General features: G+C 50.5%; 1 protein-coding gene across 1 annotated transcript in view; it reads right to left on the reverse strand.

Moving 5' to 3' along the window:
- The window catches only part of LOC147096473 (tapasin-like), a 51,008-nt gene that overhangs the window by 33,124 nt on the left and 587 nt on the right, over positions 1-17,297 (reverse strand). The window contains exons 2-4 of the mRNA XM_085975272.1: positions 9,312-9,536; positions 4,622-4,894; positions 319-660 (exon numbers count right to left, since the gene is read on the reverse strand). Coding sequence (XP_085831398.1) covers positions 319-660; positions 4,622-4,894; positions 9,312-9,536 — 840 coding nt within the window. The remainder of the gene's footprint in view (positions 1-318; positions 661-4,621; positions 4,895-9,311; positions 9,537-17,297) is intronic.

Genomic DNA, 17,297 nt, shown 5'->3' on the forward strand with positions numbered 1-17,297 from the left:
AAACTGCACGCAGTATTCCAGATGTGGCCTCACCAATACCCTGTATAACTGGAGCAAGACTTCCCTGTTTTTATATTCCGTCCCCCTTGCAATAAAAGCCAAGATTCCATTGGCCTTCCTGATCACCTGCTGTACCTGCATACTAACTTTTTGTGTTTCATGCACCAGGACCCCCAGATCCCTTTGTACTGTAGCACTTTGCAGTTTCTCTCCATTTAGATAATAACTTGCTCTTTGATTTTTTCTGCCAAAGTGCATAACCTCACACTTTCCAACATTATATTCCATCTGCCTCTTCGCAATGGGAATGTTGATTACCTGAGACCTCAAGGTCAACAGACTGTTGGGCGTGCAGGTTGGGCATGTAGATGGTACAGATGTAGGTTCCTTCGTGCCTCATGCCAACGTTGCGAATCAGCAGCGAGGCGTTTCCCCGACTGTGGAGCTCGTAGAAGAACATCTCGGTCCCCTCCGCCGCCACCTCCACCCGGTCTAGCGCCCCGTTGTAGGCGTACACCAGGTGCCCGCTGCCCTTGAACTGGTAGCGCCACTCCACCGCGAAGCCGGTCTTCCTGTCCATGGCGAAGCCGCAGTCCAGCAGGATGTCCTGCTGCAGTTTCGACCGCAGAGACGGCGTACGGGTGAAAACGTTCAGGACAACTGCCAAAGAAATGATCAGACATAGAAGTGTAGAATTATAGAAAGACAGGTTTCCCATTTCTACAGCGCCCGTCACAACCTCACAACGTCCCAAGGCGCTTCACAGCCAATAAAGTACTTTTGAAGTGTGTTCACTGCTGTAATGTAGGAAACGCGGCTGCCAATTTGCAAACAGCAAGATCCCACAAACAGCAATGTGATAATGACCAGATAGTCTGCTATTAGTGGTGTTGGTTGAGGGACAAATATTATCCCGAACACCGGGGAGAACTCCTCTGCTCTTCTTCAAATAGTGTAATGGGATCTTTTACGTCCACCTGAGAGGGAAGACGGTTTAATGTCACATCCAAAGAACGACACCTCCGATAGTGCAGCACTCCCTCAGTACTGCCCCTCCGAAAATGCAGCACTCCCTCAGTATTGCCCCTCCGACAGTACAGCGCTCCCTCAGTACTGCCCCTCTGACAGTGCAGCGCTCCCTCAGTACTGTCCCTCCGACAGTGCAGCACTCCCTCAGTACTGCCCCTCCGACAGTGTGGCGCTCCTTCAGTACTGCCTCTCCGACAGTGCGGCGCTCCCTCAGTACTGTCCCTCCGACAGCGCGGCGCTCCCTCAGTACTGCCCCTCTGAAAGTGCAGTGCTCCCTCAGTACTGCCCCTCCAACAGTGCGGCGCTCCCTCAGTACTGCCTCTCCGACAGTGCATTGCTCCCTCAGTACTGCCTCTCCGACAGTGCATTGCTCCCTCAGTACTGCCCCTCCGACAGTGCAGCATTCCCTCAGTACTGTCCCTCCGACAGTGCAGTGCTCCCTCAGTACTGCCCCTCCGACAGTGCGGCGCTCCCTCAGTACTGCCCCTCCGACAGTCCAGTGCTCCCTCAGTACTGCCCCTCCGACAGTGCAGCACTCCCTCAGTACTGACCCTCCGACAGCGCAGCACTCCCTCAGTACTGCCCCTCTGACAGTGCAGCGCTTCCTCAGTACTGCCCCTCCAACAGTGCAGCGCTCCCTCAGTACTGCCCCTCCGACAGTGCGGCGCTCCCTCAGTACTGCCCCTCCGACAGTGTAGCGCTCCCTCAGTACTGCCCCTCCGACAGTGCAGCGCTCCCTCAGTACTGCCCCTCCGACAGTGCAGCGCTCCCTCAATACTGCCCCTCCGACAGTGCAGCGCTCCCTCAGTACTGGCCCTCCGACAGTGCAACGCTCCCTCAGTACTGCCTCTCCGACAGTGCAGCATTCCCTCAGTACTGCCCCTCCGACAGTGCAATACTGGAGTGTCAGTCTAGATTTTGTGCACAAGCCTGGAGTAGTATCACACTACATAAGGAGACCATGTGGCCCATCGAGCCTGTGCCAGTTCTTTGATCAAGCTATCCAATTAGTCCCGCTATCCCCACTCTTCCCCCAGAGCCCTGCAATTTTTTCGTCTTCAAGTTTTGTTCAATTCCCTTTTGAAAGTTACTATTGAATCTGCTTCCACCGCCCTTTCAGGCAGTGAGTTCCAGCCACCCACCATAACAACTCGCTTCGTAAAAAAGATTCTTCTCATCTCCACGCTGCTTCTTTTGGCAATTATCTTAAATTTGTGTCATAGAATCATAGAAATTTACAGCACAGGAGGAGGCCATTCGGCCCATCTTGTCCGTGCCGGCCCAATCCCACTTTCCAGCACTTGGTCTGTAGCCCTGTAGGTTACGGCACTTCAAGGGCACATCCAAGTACTTTTTAAAGGTGATGAGGGTCTGAGCCTCTACCACCCTTTCAGGCAATGAGTTCCACACCCCCACCACCCTCAGTGAAAACATTTCTCCTCAAATCCCCTGAAAACCTCCGACCAATTACTTTAAATCTGTGCCCCCTGGATATTGACCCCTCTGCTAAGGGAAATAGGTCCTTCCTATCCACTCTATCTGGGCCCCTCATAATTTTATACACCTCAATTAGGTCTCCTCTCAGCCTCCTCTGTTCCAAAGAAAACAACCCCAGCCTATCCAATCTTTCCTCATAGCTAAAATTCCCCAGCTCAGGCAACATCCTCGGAAATCTCCTCTGCAACCCCTCTAGTACAATCACACCTTCCTGTAATGTGGTGACCAGAACTGCACGCAGTATTCCAGCTAGTGTTCTATACAGTTCAAGCATAACCTCCCTGCTCTTATATTGTATACCTCGGCTAATAAAGGCAAGTATCCCGTATACCTTCTTAACCACCTTATCTACCTGTCCTGCTACCTTCAGGGATCTGTGGACATGCACTCCAAGGTCCCTCTGATCCTCTGCACTTCTCAGTGTCCTACCATTTATAGTGTATTCCCTTGCCTTGTTAGCCCTCCCCAAATGTATTACCTCACGCTTCTCCAGATTGAATTCCATTTGTCACTGCTCTGCCCACCTGACTAGTCCATTGATAACGTCCTGCAGTCTGCAGCTTTCTTTTTCATTATCAACCACACGGCCAATTTTTGTATCATCTGCAAACTTCTTAATTATACTTCCTACATTCAAGTCCAAATCATTGATATATATCACAAAAAGCAGAGGACCCAGTACTGAGCCCTGCGGAACCCCACTGGAAACAGCCTTTCAGTCACACAAACACCCTTCGACCATTACCCTTTGTTCCCTGCCTCTGAGTCAATTTTGGATCCAACTTGCCACTTTGCCTTGGATCCCATGGGCTTTTACTTTTGTGACCAGTCTGCCATGCGGGACCTTATCAAAAGCCTTGCTAAAATCCATATACAGGAAACTTTTTTTTTATCTGGCACCGACGGGACCGACGTGGCGCCGGTTCATCAAAAATTCCGGATAGCCGAAAGCTATAGTAAAAGATACGGAGCTGAGAGCTCCGTATAAAGCAACAAACCCTGTTGCTTAGCAACAGGTTCAGAACAATGGCCAAAACTTCCAAGCGTCTCTGTAGCTTAGCAACAGCTGCAGCCACACCCTTGCACAGCAACAGATGGGGGAAGGCAAGTAATAAAACTTACCTGAACCTACTCCTGAATTTTGCCGGTTAACCGAGATTTCCGGTTATTTAGGTGCCGGTAAATCGAAAGTTTCCTGTAGACTACATCAAACGCACTACCCTCATCAACCCTCCTTGTTACCTCCTCAAAAAATTCAAATCAAGTTGGTCAGACATGACCTCTGGTGCCCTCTGGTTACCGACCCTCTTGCCAGTGGAAACAGTTTCTCCCTCTTTATTGTATCAAAACCCTTCATAAGGCCTGTGTCTTAACAAATGGTGGGAGGGTATCGTATATCACAGAATCACAGAAACCCCACAGTGCAGATAGAGGCCATTTTGGCCCATCGAGCCTGCACCGACACATATCCCACCCGATCCCCGTAACCCCTACACCAACACATATCCCACCCTATCCCTGTAACCCCACGTATTTAATCCCCCTAACACTAAGGGTCAATTTATCATAGCCAATCAACCTAACCCGCACATCTTTGGACTGTGGGAGGAAACCGGAGCACCCGGAGAAAACCCACGCAAACACGGGGAGAATGTGCAAACTCCACACAGACAGTCGCCCGAGGCCGGATTCGAACCCGGGTCTCTGGCGCTGTGAGGCAACAGTGCTAACCACTATGCCACCGTGCTTTATTGGATTACGTCGGGATATAGCAATTGCTAGATGATTAAGACCAAGGCCCATCCAATTCTCCTTCTACCATCCTGGGAGTCCCACAATACAATGATAATGGAGTTGCTGACTAATCCTAGCACTCAATCTCCGTCAATGAGTCTACACCAGACCCAGACGCCAGGCGAGGAAAAACCCCCCACTGGTGGAGAGCTTTGGGAACCATAGGTCCAAAGTCAGCCGTTCCTCTCACTTACGATGTAAACTGAGTCAGAACAGGGCGTTACATGGAGTTAGAGAGCGCTAGACATTGGCGGGTCAGTCAGTACAAGCCCTTTAGCAAAGGGGAGCCTCTTGTTGGTACCTGATGTTTGACGTGGGGAGATGTCCTCTGCTCCGCCGGGGCCCGAGATGACCCGATGGACGCTGGCCACACTGAACGAATGATCAAATGTCTGGAGGTGGCTGGAAAACCAGGTGCTCGAGTGGTAGGCAGGGGTCCTTTCGTCCTCCGTCAGGTGCGTGGCCCAGTTTACATTAGCCTCTTGCGGAACGTACTTGTTGATCTCACAGTGAGGCTTTTCACTTGGATTTTGGGGCTTTTTGAAACCGGGGTGAGTAGTGACTCCAGAATAATCTGTTTAACAAAAGTGAAAAAGAGAAAACAAACTGGGTAATTCTTGTCAATCTTTTGTCTGTTACAGCTCGCACTAACATCAGACATTGTGGTCCATTAGAACACTGCCCTTCGACCTTGACTTGGATAGAGAACAGGTTGGCAGACCGAAAGCAAAGAGTTGGAATAAACGGGTCTTTTTCCGAGTGGCAGGCAGTGACTAGTGAGGTACCACAGGGATCAGTCCTTGGACCCCAGCTATTCACAATATATATTAATGATCTGGACGAGGGAACTAAATGTAATATCTCCAAGTTTGCAGACGACACAAAGCTGGGTGGGCGTGTGTGCTGTGAGGAGGATGCCGAGAAACTCCAGGATGATTTGGACAGGTTGGGTGATTGGGCAGAAGCATGGCAGATGCAATATAACGTGAATAAATGCGAGGTTATCCACTTTGGTGGCAAAAACAGGAAGGCAGATTATCATCTGAATGGCAATAGATTGGGAGAAGGGGAAGTGCAACGAGACCTGGGTGTCCTTGTGCACCAGTCGCTGAAGGTAAGCATGCAGGTGCAGCAGGCGGTTAAGAAGGCAAATGGTATGTTGGCCTTCGTAGCGAGAGGGTTTGAGTACAGGAACAAGGATGTCTTGCTGCAGTTGTACAGGGCCTTGGTGAGACCACACCTTGAGTATTGTGTGCAGTTTTGGTCGCCTTATCTGAGGAAGGATGTTCTTGCCATGGAGGGAGTTCAGCGAAGACTCACCAGGCTGATACCTAGGGTGGCAGGAATGACGTATGAGGAGAGTTTGGGTCGATTGGGCTTATACGCGCTGGGGTTTAGAAGAATGAGAGGGGATCTCATTGAAACTTATAAAATTCTAAAAGGACTAGACAGACTAGATGCGGGAAGGATGTTCCCGATGGCGGGGGAGTCCAGAACCAGGGGTCACAGTCTAAGGATAAGGGGTAAGCCATTTAGGACAGAAATGAGGAGGAATTTCTTCACCCAGAGAGTGGTGAACCTGTGGAATTCTCTACCACAGAAGGCCATAGAAGCCAATTCATTAGATATATTCAAGAAGGAGTTAGATATATTTCTTAAGGCTCAAGGGATATGGGGAGAAGGCTCCCTTCGACCTTGACTTGGATAGAGAACTGGTTGGCAGACAGAAAGCAAAGAGTTGGAATAAACGGGTCTTTTTCCGAGTGGCAGGCAGTGACTAGTGGGGTACTGAATTTGGATGATCAGCCATGATCTCATTGAATGGCGGAGCAGGCTCGAGGGGCCGAATGGCCTACTCCTGCTCCTATCTTCTATGTTTCTATGAGACGAATGTCTAAACCCTCGGCAGTTTAATTACCTTTTTGATATAACCAAGCCGCTGACAAATATACAAAGGCCCTGGGAATAGCCAAGATCCGAGCGAGTGAGTGTATGTGCAAGAGAGAGAGAAGGGGGCTCTGCAGAGCTGCAGGAGATGTGTGAAATCTTTACAATGTCAGCACAGGCTGGTGAAGCGACAAGCTGATCTTTACGCGGGAAGCGATGGCCCGGATATTCCGATCCCTGTGGGTGTGTACGCGCTGTGTACCCACCCGTAGAGACATCGGAAATGCCGGTTTCAGGCATGCACGGCGCATGCGCTGAAAACCGGCATTTCTGATCTGTCAAGAAAGCTCTTGACAGATCCTCCGGCTGCCCGGGAGAAGGGCCTCTGCGGGGGGGCGGAGAGTTCCGCTTTTTGGAGACCCTCCGCCCGCAAAAAACACTTACAATTTTTGCGCCTGATAAAAGCAGGCGTAAGGCCTGCTTTTACCAAGATAAGAGTTGAAAAAAGTTTTTAAAAATAATAATTTTTCCACGGATTTATCATTTAAAAATACTTTAAAAAAGGTAAGTTTATTTTTAGCCCCGTTAAAAACTTTAATTATTTTTTTCAAAAATTAGAATTTTTGTTTAAAATAGCTAATTTATGTAATTTCAAGTCATTTTAAAAATGTGATTTTTTTTTTTTTTTAATTTATTTAAAGTTTTACCATGTTTTGGGGGTGATTTCCATTCATATATTTGACAGGTCTTCCTGTCAAATCTATGAATGGAGATTCCCTTCTGTGATTGGCTCCCCATGGCCCACGTGATCCCAGGGACGCTGTGAACCGCCTGCACCTCTGGGATACGTGGGCCCTGCGCACCGGCAGTTTGGAGAGGCCCAGCCTCAGAACTGTGCGCGTCCCGGGAGCCCTCAGGTAAGGGCGCAGATTTTTCCAGTTCGCAGCCCTCCGCCCACGCCCGCGGGAGGCCTGCGATCGTCATATCTGGGCCATTGTTTCTGGAGATACATAAACATTGTTTTGCTGCCTAGTTAAGAAGCACGTCACATGATTTAACAATCAGTTTTTTAAAGTTTTATGGTCCCACTTGGTTCCTGTGGCACAACATATAATTGGGTGAAGAAAATAGAATCGGCCCAGAAATTCGGGTCTCCACGGGTGAGTCCGCACGGGGTACTCACCCGTAAGCCCAAAGGAAGTGCCGGTTTCCTGCATGCACTGCACATGCGCGGGAAACCGGCACTTCCGTTCCCCTGAAAGAAGGGGTTGAGAGGTGGAACGCGCGCGCGGGAGAGGCAGCGCGTGCGCATCGAACTTGTGGTTTTTTTTTTCCAGGTTTTCCCGGGAGGGTAAGTCTCCAGAAGTTAGACATGTAAAAAGCAGTCGCAAAGCCTGCTTTTAACAAGGTAAGTGGTGAATTAATTAAAATGAAAACATTTTTCCCACAGGTTTATTATTTTTAAATACTTTAAAGAAAGGTAAGTTTATTTTTAGCCCCGTTAGAAAATGTAATTAATTTTTTCAAAAATTTAAATTATTGTTTAAAATAGTTTATTTTAAAGATGTGTTTTTTAAAAATTTATTTGAAGATTTAGTGATGTTTTGGGGCTTATAGTATTTATAGGTTTGACAGCTCTTCCTGTCAAACTTATGAATGAAGCATTCCCTGCTCCGATTGGCTCCCCATGGCCCACGTGATCCCAGGGGACGCATCGAACTAACTGCGCCCCTGGGATACGCAAGCACTGCGCGCCGGCAGTTGGAGGAGGCCCAGGATCGCAATTCCACGGGGGCCCCCACAGCTCAACGGCCGGCGCCCAAGGTAAGTGCAGGTCGGGGGCTTGCACCCGCGGGAAGCCCCCGACCCGAATTTCTGGGCCATTATAGAACCAACACAATCCTAAATGGCCAGGTCTGTGAAAGGATTGCAGTTAGCTGACAAAGGAGCAACAATCCTTCAGTTGGACAGCGGGCCTTTGTCACTCCATTGATATTACCACTAGAGGCTGTTTGTTCTGGAACTTTCCTTTGGTGCAATGATTTAATTGGCAGTTGTCAGAAGAATCACATGATGGCTGTGGCTTCAGGCCTTAAACAGATGGGAGGGAGCAGCTGACTGCAGTCTGTGCCCTGGAACAAGAGGACTTAGAGCTACAGTCAGGGTCAGGCCTGGTCTACTGCACCCCAGGCTTGGTAAATTAGCAATAATAACAGAAAATAACGCCTGTTCTTCCTCAGGAGACTGAAGAAATTTGGAATGGCCCCCCAGATTCTCACCAACTTCTACTGGTGCACCATCGAGAGTATCCTGTCCGGCTGCATCACTACCTGGTATGGCAACTGCACCGCCACAGACCGCAAGGCTCTACAGATGGTGGTAAAAGCTGCACAACACACTATAGGAATTAAACTACCTGCTGTGCAGGATATCTACCCCGAGAGGTGCCAGAGGAAGGCCCTGAGAATCATTAAAGACGCGAGTCACCCCAGCCACAACCTCTCCGCCCTGCTCCCGTCCGTTAAGAGATACCGAAGCATACGGTCTCGTACCAGCAGGTTTCGAAACAGCTTCTACCCCCAGGCCATAAGACTCATGAACGTATAATTTATTTATTACTGTTGTTTTATTTATTAATACTGTATTTCTATTAGTGTTTTATCACTGTTATGCCATATTTATTCCAATGTTGAGGGGATTCGTAAAAATCAACATTTCATTGTGCAATACACACGTCTGCTGCATATATGACAAATAAAATTGAATTGAATTGAAAACGCTGGAAATACTCAGCAGGCCAGGCAGCATCGGTGGAGAGAGAAACAGAGTTAACGTTTCAGGTCGAAGACCTTTCGTTAGATGTTGCCTGGCCTGTGAGTTTTTCCAGCATTTTCTGTTGTTATTTCAGATTTCCAGCATCCGCAGTATTTTGCTATTGTATTAGTGTTTGGTAAATTAGCAACCTGTTCGGTTTGTGGATAGAATCTTTACTATACAACTGTAATATTGCACGAACGAGTATTTTGTTCAATCTCTTGTTTACAATAAATATTTTTGCACCCAGTGGCATACGAGTCATAATACCGTGAAACCTGCGGTCTTACCTAGAACATCAAAAAACATGCCAGGCTTCAGGTCCGTGGGCAGGTCCAGGTCCAGGTCCGAGGGTAATTCCGTCTCCTCCCCATTTTGATAGGAGACCTGGCGAAGCAGCATCACAGCTGGTTCCTGGACAATGGCGCTGGGGAAACTGCTCCTTCCACCGCCTTCCTCCACAAACCAGCAGTCCACCACCATGCCAATATCCGACAAACCATCCAGGCTAATAACTGTAAAGAGAAAGGGCCAAGTGCTTTAGCGTGACACTCGCGAACATAGCACAGGTGAACTGGGCGGCGGGCATCATTGCTCCAATTGTAATCCTGTTGGAGATTTCAAGGAAAGCTCGTTGTGTTATTTCCTCCCTTTTGCCAGTGACGGGAACCTGTGTGCTCCAGTTACAATCTATACAAATATATTAAACGCCATCAGTTTTATCCAGTATAAATTCCCGTGCCCACGTTTACAATGGGCTCTGCCTATGTAAATTTGTCACCCTCGCCCTGTGAAGGTGCTGCAGCGCCACCACTGGTGGGACGGTTTCATGACAGTGAGATAGGATTACACAGACCGCACTGTGTGCGACAGCACGGGAGGTCAACTAGTGGGGCATGTTTTCCACTTCAATGCTGCCAATGTAAGCCAAAAAGAGGTGTGTCAGTAATTACAGGGGATCCCTGAGAGTGTGTCAGTATTTACAGGGGGTCCCCGGGTGTGCGCCAGTATTTCCAGGAGGTCCCCGGGAGTGTGTCAGTATTTACACGGGGTCCCCGGGTGTGCGTCGGTATTTACCTGGGTCCCCGGGAGTGTGTCAGAATTTACAGGGGGGTCCCTGGGAGTGTGTCAGTATTTACAGGGGGGTCCCTGGGAGTGTGTCAGTATTTACAGGGGATCCCTGAGAGTGTGTCAGTATTTACAGGGGGTCCCCGGGTGTGCGTCACTATATACAGGGGGTCCCCGGGAGTGTGTCAGTATTTACAGGGGGTCCCCGGGAGTGTGTCAGTATTTACAGGGGGTCCCTGGGAGTGTGTCAGTATTTCCAAGGGGTCCCTGGGAATGTGGCAGTATTTACAGAGGGTCCCCGGGAGTGTGTCAGTATTTACAGGGAGTCCCCGGGAGTGTGTCAGTATTTACAGGGGGACCCCGGGAGTGTGTCAGTATTTACAGGGGGACCCCGGGAGTGTGTCAGTATTTACAGGGGGACCCCGGGAGTGTGTCAGTATTTACAGGGGGACCCCGGGAGTGTGTCAGTATTTCCAAGGGGTCCCTGGCTGTGTGTCAGTATTTACAGGGGGTCCCTGGGAGTGTGTCAGTATTTACACGGGGTCCCCGGGAGTGTGTTAGTATTTACAGGGGATCCCTGGGAGTGTGTCAGTATTTACAGGGAGTCCCCGGGAGTGTGTCAGTATTTACAGCGGGTCCCCGGGAGTGTGTCAGTATTTCCAAGGGGTCCCTGGCTGTGTGTCAGTATTTACAGGGGGTCCCTGGGAGTGTGTCAGTATTTACACGGGGTCCCCGGGAGTGTGTTAGTATTTACACGGGGTCCCCGGGAGTGTGTTAGTATTTACAGGGGATCCCTGGGAGTGTGTCAGTATTTACAGGGGGTCCCCGGAAGTGTGTCAGTATTTACAGAGGGTCCCCGGGAGTGTGTCAGTATTTACAGAGGGTCCCCGGGAGTGTGTCAGTATTTGCAGGGGGTCCCCGGGAGTGTGTTAGTATTTACAGGGGATCCCTGGGAGTGTGTCAGTATTTACAGGGGGTCCCTGGGAGTGTGTCAGTATTTACAGAGGGTCCCCGGGAGTGTGTCAGTATTTGCAGGGGGTCCCCGGGAGTGTGTTAGTATTTACAGGGGATCCCTGGGAGTGTGTCAGTATTTACAGAGGGACCCGGGAGTGTGTCAGTATTTACAGGGGGTCCCTGGCTGTGTGTCAGTATTTACAGGGGGTCCCCGGGAGTGTGTCAGTATTTACAGAGGGACCCGGGAGTGTGTCAGTATTTACAGGGGGTCCCCGGGAGTGTGTCAGTATTTACACGGGGTCCCTGGGAGTATGTCAGTATTTACAGGGGGTCCCTGGGGGTGTGTCAGTATTTACAGGGGGTCCCCGGGAGTGTGTCAGTATTTACAGGGGGTCCCTGGGAGTGTGTCAGTATTTACAGGGGGTCCCTGGGAGTGTGTCAGTATTTACATGGGGTCCCTGGGAGTGTGTCAGGATTTACAGGGGGTCCCTGGGGGTGTGTCAGTATTTACAGGGGGTCCCTGGGGGTGTGTCAGTATTTACAGGGGGTCCCTGGGGGTGTGTCAGTAATACAAGGGGTCCCTGAGAGTGTGTCAGTATTTACAGGGGGTCCCTGGGAGTGTGTCAGTATTTACAGTGGGTCCCTGGGAGTGTGTCAGTATTTACACGGGGTCCCTGGGAGCGTGTCAGTATTTACAGGGTGTCCCCGGGAGTGTGTCAGTATTTACAGGGGGTCCCGGGAGTCGTCAGTATTTACAGGGGGTCCCCGGGAGTGTGTCAGTATTTACAGGGGGGTCCCTGGGAGTGTGTCAGTATTTGCAGGGGGTCCCCGGGAGTGTGTCAGTATTTACAAGGGGTCCCCAGGAGTGTGTCAGTATTTACAGGGGGGTCCCTGGGAGTGTGTCAGTATTTACAGGGGGGTCCCTGGGAGTGTGTCAGTATTTACAGGGGGACCCTGGGAGTGTGTCAGTATTTACACGGGGTCCCGGGAGTCGTCAGTATTTACAGGGGGTCCCTGGGAGGGTGTCAGTATTTACAGGGGGGTCCCTGGGAGTGTGTCAGTATTTACAGGGGGTCCCTGGGAGTGTGTCAGTATTTACAGGGGGACCCTGGGAGTGTGTCAGTATTTACAGGGGGTCCCTGGGAGTGTGTCAGTATTTACAGGAGGTCCCTGGGAGTGTGTCAGTGTTTACAGGGGGTCCCGGGGAGTGTGTCAGTATTTACAGGGGGTCCCTGGGAGTGTGTCAGTATTTACAGGGGGTCCCTGGGAGTGTGTCAGTATTTACAGGAGGTCCCTGGGAGTGTGTCAGTGTTTACAGGGGGTCCCGGGGAGTGTGTCAGTATTTACAGGGGGACCCTGTGAGTGTGTCAGTATTTACAGGGGGTCCCTGGGAGTGTGTCAGTATTTACAGGGGGACCCTGGGAGTGTGTCAGTATTTACAGGGGGTCCCTGGGAGTGTGTCAGTATTTACAGGGGGACCCTGGGAGTGTGTCAGTATTTACAGGGGGACCCTGGGAGTGGGTCAGTATTTACAGGGGGACCCTGGGAGTGGGTCAGTATTTACAGGGGGTCCCCGGGAGTGTGTCACTATTTACAGGGGGTCCCCGGGAGTGTGTCAGTATTTACAGTGGGTCCCTGGGAGTGTGTCAGTATTTACAGGGGGTCCCCGGGAGTGTGTCAGTATTTACAGGGGGTCCCCGGGAGTGTGTCAGTATTTACAGGGGGTCCCCGGGAGTGTGTCAGTATTTACAGGGGGTCCCCGGGAGTGTGTCAGTATTCACAGGGGGTCCCTGGGAGTGTGTCAGTATTTACAGGGGGTCTCTGGGAGTGTGTCAGTATTTACAGGAGGTCCCTGGGAGTGTGTCAGTATTTACAGGGGGATCCTGGGAGTGTGTCAGTATTTACAGGGGGACCCTGGGAGTGTGTCAGTATTTACAGGGGGACCCTGTGAGTGTGTCTGTATTTACAAGGGGTCCCCAGGAGTGTGTCAGTATTTACAGGGGGTCCCTGGGAGTGTGTCAGTATTTACAGGGGGTCCCCGGGAGTGTGTCAGTATTTACAGGGGGACCCTGTGAGTGCGTCAGTATTTACAGGGGGTCTCGGGAGTGTGTCAGTATTTACAGGGGGTCCCTGGGAGTGTGACAGTATTTACAGGGGGTCCCCAGGAGTGTGTCAGTATTTACAGGGGGTCTCGGGAGTGTGTCAGTATTTACAGGGGGTCCCCAGGAGTGTGTCAGTATTTACAGGGGGACCCTGGGAGTGTGTCAGTATTTACAGGGGGACCCTGGGAGTGTGTCAGTATTTACAGGGGGACCCTGGGAGTGTGTCAGTATTTACAGGGGGTCCCTGGGAGTGTGTCAGTATTTACAGGGGGGTCCCTGGGAGTGTGTCAGTATTTACAGGGGGACCCTGGGAGTGTGTCAGTATTTACAGGGGGACCATGGGAGTGTGTCAGTATTTACAGGGGGACCCTGGGAGTGTGTCAGTATTTACAGGGGGTCCCTGGGAGTGTGTCAGTATTTACAGTGGGTCCCTGGGAGTGTGTCAGTATTTACAGGGGGACCCTGGGAGTGTGTCAGTATTTACAGGGGGACCCTGGGAGTGTGTCAGTATTTACAGGGGGACCCTGTGAGTGTGTCTGTATTTACAAGGGGTCCCCAGGAGTGTGTCAGTATTTACAGGAGGTCCCTGGGAGTGTGTCAGTATTTACAGGGGGTCCCTGGGAGTGTGTCAGTATTTACAAGGGGTCCCCGGGAGTGTGTCAGTAGTTACAGGGGAACCCTGTGAGTGTGTCAGTATTTACAGGGGGTCCCCGGGAGTGTGTCAGTATTTACAGGGGGTCCCTGGGAGTGTGACAGTATTTACAGGGGGTCCCCAGGAGTGTGTCAGTATTTACAGGGGGTCCCCAGGAGTGTGTCAGTATTTACAGGGGGTCCCCAGGAGTGTGTCAGTATTTACAGGGGGACCCTGTGAGTGTGTCAGTATTTACAGGGGGTCCCCAGGAGTGTGTCAGTATTTACAGGGGGACCCTGGGAGTGTGTCTGTATTTACAGGGGGTCCCCAGGAGTGTGTTAGTATTTACAGGGGGTCTCGGGAGTGTGTCAGTATTTACAGTGGACACCTAGGAGTCAACGTTCCCTTTAAGCTGCGTGGCCACACAGCATTCTGTAGCTCCCGCACAACCAGCTCACGGGCTATTAAATAGGAAAAACCACGCTTGCGCTGTATTTTTAATGGGCCGCGCACCCGCTCACCCCCAGACTGATACCTGGGATGGCAGGAATGACTTATGAGGAGAGATTGGGTCGATTGGGCTTGTACTCGCTGGAGTTTAGAAGAATGAGAGGGGATCTCATTGAAACTTATAAAATTCTAACAGGATTGGACAGATTGGATGCAGGAAGGATGTTCCCGATGGCCGGGGAGTCCAGAACCAGGGGTCACAGTCTAAGGATAAGGGGTAAGCCATTTAGGACAGAGATGAGGAGGAATTTCTTCACCCAGAGAGTGGTGAACCTGTGGAATTCTCTACCACAGAAGGCAGTGGAGGCCAATTCATTAAATATATTCAAGAAGGAGTTAGATATCTTTCTTAAGGCTAAAGGGATCAAGGGATATGGGGAGAAGGCAGGGACAGGGTACTGAATTTGGATGATCAGCCATGATCACATTGAATGGCGGAGCGGGCTCGAGGGGCCGAATGGCCTACTCCTGCTCCTAACTTCTATGAATCTCATTTTTTAAATAGGATTCCACATCTGTTATTTGCAGGAATTGCTAATAAGCTTAGTCTTCAGGTGGTAGCTCAAAGAACGAGGGGTTGGATCATCGGTCGACTGCAGGCGTTGTGGAATTGATTCTGGGAAAAGGCCTTGGGTCAGGCCTCAGTTGGAACAGTGTCCAGTTTTGGGCGCCTCGCCTGGTGGGTAATGTTGAGGCTTTGAAGAGGAGGAGCCACTGGACTAATTCCCAGGCTAAAGCATCTCACTTATCAAGAGCGGCTAAGACAGCTGGGATACTCCAGTGTAGAGAATCGCAGACTTAGGGCTGATAGGATCGAGCTTTATAAGATGCTGAAACTAAAAGATTGTGCTTGAGTTGACAGCTTTCTCCAATTAAAGAGGTTAAAGGTTCAAAATTTAAAGTTGGAAAAGGCAAAATCTAGGTTACCTCCCCTTTAACAGTCTCCTCTGTAGCGCTCCTGAAAACCCACTCTCCCTTTTAACAGTCTCCTCTGTAGCGCTCCTGTAAACCCACCTTCCCCTTTAACAGTCTCTCATGCAGCTCTCCTGTAAACCCACCCTCCCCTTTAAGTGTGCTGCTGCCAGTTCCGGCTCCCGTGAAGTTCGTATTCACGCTCTTTCTGTCCATGTTAGGAGCAGGCTGCGTTGGTGCGACGGGTACTTTCCATAACCTGTCTGCTGACTCATGGGGGGAGAAATTTGGTTGGTTAGTGCCTCCGGTTAGCGCCTGGCGGGGACTCTAGCGGCGGCGCTGAGGCAGTAGCGCCGGAATAGAGTCATACGGCTAAAAATTGAGTTGCGCCCCAATCTGGGCGCTAACTTCGCCGCCCCGGCAAAATTAGCGTCCCCGCGCCGTAAATTGAGTGGCTGCGCCCCAAGAGGGAAGTGGGGTGCTACTGGAGGCGCCCCGCATCCCTCTTGGGGCGCTGTGAGTCAATATTGCGGCGTTATGTGCCGCAGCGCCACACGGTATTGCAGGCCTTCCTCCTCTTCTGTTCCTGCACTATCCCCATATCCCTTGATTCCTTTAATATTCAAAAATCTATTGATCTCTGTCTTGAATAGACTCAACCACTGAGCCTCCACTGCCCTCTGGGGTCGAGGATTCCAAAGATTCACCACCCTCTGAGTGAAGAAATTTAAGGAGGGTTATTAGAAACATAGAAACATAGAAGATAGGAGCAGGAGTAGGCCATTTGGCCCCTCGAGCCTGCTCCGCCATTCCATGAGATCATGGCTGATCATCCAAACTCAGTACCCTGTCCCTGCCTTCTCCCCATATCCCTTGATCCCTTTAGCCTCAAGAAACATATCCAACTCTTTCTTGAATATATTTAATGAACTGGCCTCCACCGCCCTCTGTAGCAGAGAATTCCACAGGTTCACCACTCTCTGGGTGAAGAAATTCCTCCTCATTTCTGTCCTAAATGGCTTACCTCTTATCCTTTGACTATGACCCCTGGTTCTGGACTCCCCAGCCATCAGAAACATCCTTTCTGCATCTAGTCTGTCCAGACCTGACAGAATTTTTATAGGTTTCGATGAGATCCCCTCTCAATCTTCTAAACTCCAGCGAGTACAAGCCCAATCGTCCCAATCTCTCCTCATACGTCATTCCTGCCATCCCAGGTATCAGCCTGGTGAATCTTCGCTGCACTCCCTCCGTGGCAAGAACCTCCTTCCTCAGGTAAGGCGACCAAAACTGCACACAATACTCAAGGTGCGGTCTCACCAAGGCCCTGTATAACTGCAGCAAGACATCCTTGTTCCTGTACTCGAACCCTCTCGCTACGAAGGCCAACATATCATTTGCCTTCTTAACCGTCTGCTGCACCTGCATGCTTACCTTCAGCGACTGGTGCACAATAACACCCAGGTCTCTTTGCACTTCCCCTTCTCCCAATCTATCTCCGCTTTGTAGGATAACTTAACCCTTAAACCGCCCACACCTGCCCGTGAGGGATCTGCTCAGTCGGCGAGCGGCCAAGGGAGCAGCAGGTCGCACAAGGGATTCTGGTCAAATCGATCAATATGTTACAGGAGACAAATTAAACTTCAGGTTTTGATGTTAAAATGTGGTGGCGCAATGGCTGTGCAGAGGAACAGGGTACTGAACTTGGATGATCAGCCATGATCGCATTGAATGGCGGAGCAGGCTCGAGGAAATATGCTGCCCCAAAAAGCTGTAGAAGCTACATCATTACATAAATTTAAAACAGAAATAGACAGTTTCCTAGAAGTAAAGGGAATTAAGGGTTACGGGGAGCGGGCAGGAATTTGGACATGAGTCTAGGTTCGGATCGGTCATGGCCCTGTGGGTAGCGGAGCGGGCCCAGGGGCCGTGTAGCCTGATCCTGCTCCTATTTCGTGTGTCTAATTCTGTTAGATTCAGGAGATGGTTCTGTGATAGTGGATTGGCGGTTAGGATCAGATCAGCCATGATCTTATTGAATGGCGGAGCAGGCTCGAGGGGCCGATTGGCCTACTCCTGCTCCTATTTCTTATGTTCTT

Source organism: Somniosus microcephalus, unplaced genomic scaffold (assembly GCF_052327205.1).
Source record: "Somniosus microcephalus isolate GS21.2 unplaced genomic scaffold, FLI_Smic_1.0 unresolved_chr1, whole genome shotgun sequence".
In the NCBI taxonomy this organism is placed as follows: domain Eukaryota; kingdom Metazoa; phylum Chordata; class Chondrichthyes; order Squaliformes; family Somniosidae; genus Somniosus; species Somniosus microcephalus.